Below are 8853 nucleotides of genomic sequence, written 5' to 3'. Positions count from 1 at the left end.
CTTTGGTGTCTGATTCGGTTTGTGAGACACTTGAGTCCTCCTTGGGTTTTCCTGGCTGATCACTGGCGTGAGGCTGTTACTTTACAGGGGGGTCTGGGTGTGTGGGGCTGAGCCCGCGTGGGCGGTGGGGGGCCAGGTCCTGGGTGGTCCCCAGCCCCTCCCACGTCGCTCTCCTCTAGCCCTCCCCACCCCATCCCATCGGCGCCCCATCCCATCGGCGCCCCATCGGTGCTCCCGCGTGCGCCTCCGCCGGCGGCTCCTGACTCATCGGGGGCTCCGGGTCACATGCGCCCGCCCGGCCCTATCGGCGCCTCCCCTCGCCCGCCCGCCCGCCCGCCGCCCGCCGCCCGCCGCCCGGGAGCCGCAGCCGTCGCCGCCACTCCCGCTCTCTCTGCGCCGCCGCCGCCGCCACTGCCAGCCCCGCCGCCATCGCCACCGGCTGGGTCCGCAGCCCCGAGGTGAAGCCCCTCCGGCCCCCTCCCCTCGCCGCCGCGCCCCCACCTCTCTCCCCGGGCCTCGCGCATCCCTCGCCCTGCCGCTCTGCGCACCTGCTCCGCCACCCGCGCCTCCCCGGCTCCTCCTTTCCCGGCCTCTCCCCTCAGTTTCAGGCCGTCGCCCCTCGCCACTCGGGCGCCTGGCCTCTCCGCACCTGCGTGCGTCTGACTGCGCCTTTCTCCACCCTTGCAGCCCCCTTCCCTGTGTCCCTCTGCCCCTCCGGTTCCGTGGAAGATAAGCGTTCGGGGTCTCCCGGGACTGTGCGTTTCTACCCTGGCACGTCCCTAGACGTGCGCGGGGAGATGTCTTCCCTCACCCTTTCTCAGCATCCCCAGACTTCCTCGAGACCCCCACGGCCCCTCCTCCCCTGCATCGCCCTCTCATCGCCGGTTACAGCGCCGCTCTCCGCCGCACGGGGAAGGGGGGTTGGAGCAGAGAGTCTGTCCAGGGCCCGAGGGAGGACCAGCCCAGCTTTGCCCCTCCCCACGGTCTCCCCTCCTTCTCCCTGCCCCCGGCAACCCGGGAGACGGAGGACCCTCGCCCCGGACTCGTCTACATCTCTTGGGGAGAGGCGGGACACACGTTTGGAGGGAGATTGGGACCTCGGAGCGGGGGCTGGGGTGTTAGTTTGGGTGGGATGAGGGCTCTGGAGGATAGCCCGCCCCCACACCGCTGCCCAGACGACCCGTGCCCTTCTTGACGCTAAAGAAGTGCAAGCCTGGCGGCCGTATCGCCCCGAGGAGAGCTGGGGGCACCCCTCCGGCCAGCAGCCGAACTGCTGAGGGGGCGAGGGAGCCACTGCCGCGCCTCTCCCCTCCTCCCTGCGTGTCCTCCCATCTCGTCCTTTGATCGTACCCCGCCCTCCACTGCAGTGACCTCCCCTTCCTCACTGCATTGACCTTCTCCTCTCCCTACGGGCGGGGGGATCCCCTCTACCGCCGGCGACTGCACCCAGCTCCTCCCCACCCCCCACCCACTGCAGTAACCTCTTTCCTGTCGCTCCCAGCCTCCCAGCCTCTGGCCCCTCCCACTGATCTCAGGCTCCACCCCTCTAAGCCTCTTATCTTTCTCCTTCCTTCCCTGCCACCCAAGGAGATCCTAGCCATCATGTCCATAGAGAAGATTTGGGCCCGGGAAATCCTGGACTCCCGTGGGAATCCCACGGTGGAGGTGGATCTCCACACTGCCAAAGGTAATGGGCACCTTCCCACAGCCCTGGGGCTAGGTGTACCAGCCTGGGATGGGAGGATTCCCAGTGGGGTGCCCTGCTGGGCCAGGCTCAGGAGCCTAGAGTCTGGGAGCAGACCTTCCTTGTCCAGGGGAGCCGAGATAAGCCAGTCTCTGTGTGCTGGTTTATTGTGTGTGCTCTGTGTGTGTGTACCGTGTGTGCGTGCTCTTTGTGTGTACACCATGCGTGCTGCCTGCAAAGCTGCATTTCTCTGGTATCCTCCTTGTGTGTGTGGGACCTCAACTGGGTGGATGAGGAGGCCACCGCTTGTGTATCTGCCTCTGTGTGTGTGTGTGTGTGTGTGTGTGTGTGTGTGAAGGAGCAGTGTGGGGAGCAAGCTGGATGTACCACAGGCGTGCAGAGCTGCAAGGCTGAAGGAATCCCGGGTCCCTGTGCTGTCCTCTCTCTCCATTCTCTTTCCGCGGCTTTCCCCTCCCAGGTCTTTTCCGGGCTGCGGTGCCCAGTGGAGCCTCCACCGGTATTTACGAGGCCCTGGAACTAAGGGATGGGGACAAACAGCGTTACTTGGGCAAAGGTGAGTCCCTTTGTCTTTTCCGGGCTCCCTGTCTCTCTGCTGGGGGCCTCATGCCCATCCCCAGCCCTCTTCCTGCATGCCTTCCTCTACCTGGTCACTCCTGGCCTGACCTCTCCGCCTCTCCCCAGGTGTCCTGAAGGCCGTGGACCACATCAACACCACCATTGCCCCGGTCCTCATCAGCTCAGTGAGGCCCGCTCTTTGCTGGGGGTGGGGAATGGATCCTTGAAGGAGCCCTGGATTAGGGGAGGGAGATGTAGAGGGAGAAAGGGCCACCTCTGGGGAGTTATGGTTACTGAGGGAAGGGGGCCCACTCCCACGGGGGCTTGAGTCCCCTAATCTAGACAGGCCGCTATCACAGGAACCTGGGGGAACCCTGGTGGATGTGAGCCTGTGTGTGGATGGGGAGGGGTGCCTGTCTTAGGTGTCAGGGTCCAGCCTCCATCCTGGCTCCTGGTGATGGGGCCTCTGCTCACAGGGTCTGTCTGTGGTAGAACAAGAGAAGCTGGACAACCTGATGTTGGACTTGGATGGGACTGAGAACAAGTGTAAGCAGGGGCTGGGAGAGAGTGGGTGTGTGGGGGGCAGGGGGGCGGCGCGTGGAACAGACTGAGAAGTGAAGGAAGGAAGGAGAGCCCGAGGACTAGCCCTTTTCATAGCCTCCTCCAGTGGGAGGGAGTGACATGAGACAGAAGGGAGAACTCTGCAGCATAAGGAGGGGAGAGCTGGTGGCAGAGTCTGTGGTCTCAGGGATGTTTACAAGAAGTGCAGCTCGCTGCCCTTTCTGATCACACTCCGCCCCCTGCTATTTACAGAATAGGATGGATGAGGTGTTGCTGGATTGTGGCGGGGGGGGGGGGGTGTCTCCTTTATGGCTCCTTTGGGGGAGTATATGAGATCACACGTGTAAAGTGCTTAGGTGACATAGTTAGCCTTCAATAAATGCTAGCTATTAAAAAAGAAAAATTGAGGGCTGGAAGGGGAAGGGGACATGTTTGATCAGTGCCTTCCTCTATAATCTCCCAGCCAAGTTTGGGGCCAATGCCATCCTGGGTGTGTCCCTGGCCGTGTGTAAGGCAGGGGCTGCCGAGCGGGAATTGCCCCTCTACCGACACATTGCCCAGCTGGCTGGGAACTCAGACCTCATCCTGCCTGTGCCGGTGAGCACCGTGCCTCTTCCAGGGGTGGGTGGGGAGGAAGCATGAAGCCTTGGGAGGACTGATGGGAGGAGAGTGGTTGGGGCAGCTATAGGGAGAGGACAGGGACCACGGGATGGAGGGTTCTGAGTCCGGAAGCAGGGGGAAGTTTGGGCTCTTGGGTTGACACTCTTGGGGGTGGAGAGGGAAGAGTTCTGTGATGTTTTCTGTCCTCCTGTGGCTCCCAGGCCTTCAACGTGATCAATGGTGGCTCTCACGCTGGGAACAAGCTGGCCATGCAGGAGTTCATGATCCTCCCGGTGGGGGCTGAGAGCTTCCGGGATGCCATGCGACTTGGTGCGGAGGTCTACCACACACTCAAGGGCGTCATCAAGGACAAGTATGGCAAGGACGCCACCAACGTGGGGGATGAAGGTGGCTTTGCCCCCAACATCCTGGAGAACAGTGAGGGTGAGACCAAGACCCTACTCCCAGCTCCATCTCACTCCATTCCAGGACATCAGGAAGGGCCACATGCTTCACTGGGTCCCCAGAAGGCTGCATGAGGGTCCTTGAGCTACAAGTTCCCAGTCCTCAGAGTGGGTACCAGAGGGCCTAACAAATTCATGTGCAGGCCTAAGAGGACCACCTTTACCTGCCCAGCCAGATGTGTCAGTATCTGCAAGTTCCTGTGGGAGCCCTAGAGGATTTGGGGAGGTGGTCCAGGTGACCCGTGGGATCCATTCTCACCATGGATTCTAGTTTGATGAGATACCCCAAACTCCAAATCTATCCCATCTCCACCCCAACCTCTTAGGCCTCTAGGATCCCTAATTTTTTCCTGCCCTGGCAGAAACCTTAGAGTGAAGAGAAACTATACAGGCAGGTAGTGGCTGAGAGTTAACTTTTGGGGGCCAAATTGCCTGGATGTGAACCTTGACTTGAAGAGTTACTTCCTGGTGATCTTGCTCTCTGAACAGTCTCTGTGCTTGTCTTTCTTATCTGTAAAACAAAAATAACAACAGCATCTACCTCTTAGCATCATTAGATCATAGGTGTAAAGCGCTAAGGTGACAAAGTTAGCCCTCAATAAATGATAGCTATTAAAAAAGAAAACAAACTGTTATTAAGAGAATTCCATTCCCCTGCCTTCCTAGAAGGTGGCCTGCTCATCGCAATCCTGGGAATAACCCCCAAACAACCATAAGCAGAACTCTCCCCAGCAACAGCCCTCCACCTCTGCTCTGAATTTCTTTCTTCCTCTCATTCCTCCTTGGCCACCCTTCCTGCGGATGACCTTGTTGTATTCCATCCCCAGCCTTGGAACTGGTGAAGGAAGCCATTGACAAGGCTGGCTACACAGAGAAGATCGTCATTGGCATGGATGTTGCCGCCTCGGAGTTTTACCGTGATGGCAAATATGACTTGGATTTCAAGTCTCCTGCTGATCCTTCCCGATACATCACCGGGGACCAGCTGGGGGCCCTCTACCAGGACTTTGTCAGGGACTATCCTGGTGAGAGCAAGGGCTGTGGCCAGGGGAGGGCAGGGGGCAGGCAGGGGTGTGTGTGTTGGGGGCAATTCTGGACCTGATGAGTGCTGACCCAGGTGCTTGGTAGAGATGTCCAAGAGCCTGAGAACCAGGGATGGGGTGAAGGGGTCTCCTGAAGGGGCGGGGCTTTGGGTGTCCTGTGAATGGGCAGGAACCCATGATGAATCGGTTCCATCTGCTTTGGATCCTGATTAAAGTCACGCTCTCTGAAGCTGCTGGGGTCACGGGGCGCGTTTGGAAGGACCTGGGCACAGTAAGACTTCCCTGGTGGCTCAGTTGGGAAAGAATCTGCCTGCAATGTGGGAGACCTGGGTCCAATCCCTGGGTTGGGAAGATCCCCTGGAGGAGAACATGGCAACCCACCCTAGTATTCTTGCGTGGAGAATTCCAGGGACAGAGGAGCCTGGGGGCTGCAGCCCATGGGGTCACAAAGAGTTGGATACTACTCAGCAACTAAGCACAGCACAGCACAGGTGTGGTAAGAGGGTGATGGGAACGAGAGCAGTTCAGGATGTTCAGTTGATAAAACCGGATGCTGGGGAATTCCCTGGTGGTCCAGTGGTTAGGGCCTCTGTGCTTTCACTACCGAGGGCACAGGTTCAACCCTTGGTTCAGGACCTAAGATCCTGCAAGTCACCAGCTCAGCAAAGAAAAGAAAACAAAAATGATGCTGAACGGGGCTGGACTGTTGTATGGGTGAGGAGGAGCTGAAGCACCCACCCTCTCCAGGTCTCCCAGTGACTCATCCCTGGAATGGAAGCAGTTGGTTTCCATTTCCTGAGACACAGCAAGAGAAAATAGGCATAAACTGCAGAATGAAAGGTTTCGAATAGCCATGAGGAGGGGCTCCTGGTAGAAAATAGGAAAATGCAAAGAAAGGTTGTGAGAAAGTTTCTGAACCCTTGTTTTTTTTGAAAGGTTTTGTGAAAAAATCAAGATAAGAATGAGTCAGGGGAACTTCCCTAGTGATCCAGTGGCTAAGACGAGGTGCTCCCAATGCAGGGGGCCCAACCAAGACCCGGCACAGCCAAATAAATAAAAAATAAATATAAATAAAATACTAAGGGGTGGGATGGGGAGGAAGGTGGGAGGGAGGTTCAAGAGGGAGGGGACATAGGTATACCTATGGCTGATTCATGTTGATGTTTGGCAGAAACCAGCACAGTATTGTAGAGCAGTGTGTATTAGTCCTTCAGTTGTGTCGAACTCTTTGTGACCCCATGAACTGCAGCCCACCAGGCTCCTCTGTCCATGGAATTCTCCAGGCAAGAACACTGGAGTGGGTGCCATTTCCTTCTCCAGGGGATCTTCCCGACCCAGGGATGGAGCCTGGATCTCCTGCATTGCAGGCAGATTCTTCACTGTTTGAGCTATCCTTCAATTAAAAGTAAATAAATTTAATTATGAAAATATTAAATAAAAAGAATGGGTCAGGGGAGGCTTATTTCAGAGGAGAGGAGGCTGAGTTGGCCAGGGCATCTGATCTGTCCATGCAGGGACTCTAAGCAGGGCATTCCCACCTGACGCAGAGCCCCCTCACCGTTCTCCCAACAGTGGTCTCCATTGAGGACCCCTTTGACCAGGACGATTGGGCGGCCTGGTCCAAGTTCACAGCCAATGTGGGGATCCAGATTGTGGGTGATGACCTGACAGTGACCAACCCCAAGCGAATCGAGCGGGCGGTGGAGGAGAAGGCCTGCAACTGTCTGCTGCTGAAGGTCAACCAGATCGGTTCAGTCACTGAAGCCATCCAAGCGTGAGTGCCTCTGGGCCCTCCCCCACTCAACCCGTTTCTGCAGGATGTGTCCTGCCAGCGCCCCAGCCCAGCCTTGCCCACAAGTGCAGAAGGTGGCAGGGAGCCCCAAGTCACCTTCACGGCTCTCCTGGTTCTCCTCCCTCCATGTCCCCCGATTCTCTCTACCCCCCACCCCGGACAGCTTCCCTCCAGATGTTTCTTGACCAGTGTCAGGGCTGGGGAGAGGTGTGGGCTGGGCTTCACTGCTGCTGCACCAAATGCAGGTGCAAGCTGGCCCAGGAGAATGGCTGGGGGGTCATGGTGAGTCACCGCTCCGGAGAGACTGAGGACACATTCATCGCTGACCTGGTGGTGGGGCTGTGCACAGGCCAGGTGAGCATCAGGGAGCCCTTTGTGCAATTGAGGGGTTCTAGGCTCAGGTCGCTGTCCTTCCAGGTGTTTGCGGGCATCATGGCAATTTCGAGGGAGTGTTAGCTCTCCTTCATGGGGTGAAGGGGTGGCCGCTGAGCTGTATGTCTTTTGGGATATTTCAGATCAAGACTGGCGCCCCGTGCCGTTCTGAGCGTCTGGCTAAGTACAACCAGCTCATGAGGTAAGGGCGCCCAGGGAATGGAAACCCGGGGCTCAGAGAGTCACAAGCTATGTTTGTCCACCGTTTTGTCTCCAGTGCCCAGGGCCTGGAGGACAGTAGACATCCAGAAAGGATTTGGTTTTGAATGATGGGTTTACAGATGGCCTGACTGACGGCCCATGGAAAGCCAGGGAATGCCCTTGCTCAGGCCAGGCCCCAGGAGCAGGTAGTGCGAGGGCCTTGGAGGATATGGCGGGGGAACTCCTGGGAAAAGAAGCAGGGTCCTTCTGCCTCGCTGACTGTTTCCTTTCTGACTCGCCTCTCTCAGAATCGAAGAAGAACTAGGGGATGAAGCTCGCTTTGCGGGCCATAACTTCCGCAACCCCAGTGTGCTGTGAGCCCCCTCTCTGCCTGGAGACCTGGAACCCCCTCACTCCGTCCTCTTCCTGGATCCTCTTCTTTCCAGTCCTGCTCGGCTGACCCTCTGTGCTGCGCCTTGGCTGGTCTAGCCTTGCTGTCTCCGCGCTCCCACCCTCTGGGTTCCGCGCTCTCCGACTCTCCCTCCTTCCTCTTCTCTCTCCTTGAAAACCGGCCATGGACTGAGGATCATAAGGGGATTCACAGAAGACCCATTGGGGTCTGTGTGGAGTGTCTAGGTTGGTTGTCGAGGTGTGTAGAGGGGCCGTGTGTTGTGTGTGCTTTGTGCTGAGTCCACGTGTTTCCAGGCTGCTTATGAAGCAGGAACTGGGCAGTGCTGAGTGTGAGTGCCGCGGAGGGCTGGCTGCCTGCTCAGGCCTGGTCTAAGGTTCCACTGTGCTATTTATTCATTTATTTATTTTTCATTCATCTTGTTAATGAATCACTTCGCCATAACTCCGGTGCCAGAAAGCTGACCTGACTGGAGGGGGAGCCATGAGTCTGTATTTCACGCGACTGTAGGTTCTGAGATAGCCTGGAGTGGGGGTCCTGCTGGAACTGGAAGGGTAGCAGAAAGGGGCCTCAGTGATGGCTCCTGGGCCAGAGGTGGGGCTGTGCACCTGGGGACTTGTCTCCTGTCCCTCTCCCCCCAGCCCTAGCTTCCCCATTCTTCCTCCAGCTGCCCCCGTGCCATGTTTCACAGCTGCCAGCACCTCTGTGGCGCTGAAATGAACACTTCCATTAAAGTCTGAGTCACCGTGCATTCCTGTGTCTGAGGAGTCTTACTCTAGTCCACACGCAGGGAGAGAAGATGGAGCTCCTAGAAGTGGGTAAAACTGGATAGCAAAGCTGAGAGGTGGGCTTCCCTGGTGGCTCAGTGGTAAAGAACCCACCTGCCAATGAAGGAGACACGGGTTCGATCCTTGATCCAGGAAGATGCCATGTGCCACAGAGCAACTAAGCCCAGTGCACCACAACTACTGAGCCTGTGCTCTAGAGCCCGGGAACTGCAACTCCTGAAGCTCACACGCCTACCTAGAGCCTGTGCTCTGAAACAAGGGAAGCCCACACACCGCAAGTAGAGAGTAGCCCCCCCAAAAGCCCGAGCAGCAATGAAGACTCAGCACAGCCAAAAAAGAAAGCTGGGAGGGCACAGAAAGAGG

The 8853-nt window shown here is 57.7% G+C and overlaps 1 protein-coding gene across 1 annotated transcript; it reads left to right on the top strand.

Annotated features, from left to right (window-relative positions):
• The first annotated feature begins 349 nt into the window (after positions 1-349).
• Positions 350-8453, top strand: ENO2 (enolase 2). The gene is made up of 12 exons (XM_012175500.5): positions 350-458; positions 1588-1687; positions 2163-2258; positions 2387-2445; positions 2737-2806; positions 3285-3418; positions 3643-3865; positions 4713-4910; positions 6501-6702; positions 6966-7074; positions 7236-7294; positions 7602-8453. The coding sequence occupies exons 2-12, from the start codon at positions 1603-1605 to the stop codon at positions 7669-7671; spliced, it is 1305 nt and encodes a 434-aa protein (XP_012030890.1). The 5' UTR covers positions 350-458; positions 1588-1602; the 3' UTR covers positions 7672-8453.
• The last annotated feature ends 400 nt before the right edge of the window (positions 8454-8853 follow it).

The sequence above is a fragment of the Ovis aries genome, chromosome 3 (assembly GCF_016772045.2).
Source record: "Ovis aries strain OAR_USU_Benz2616 breed Rambouillet chromosome 3, ARS-UI_Ramb_v3.0, whole genome shotgun sequence".
Taxonomy (NCBI): Eukaryota; Metazoa; Chordata; class Mammalia; order Artiodactyla; family Bovidae; genus Ovis; species Ovis aries.
This window is presented reverse-complemented; position numbering and strand designations above follow the sequence as displayed.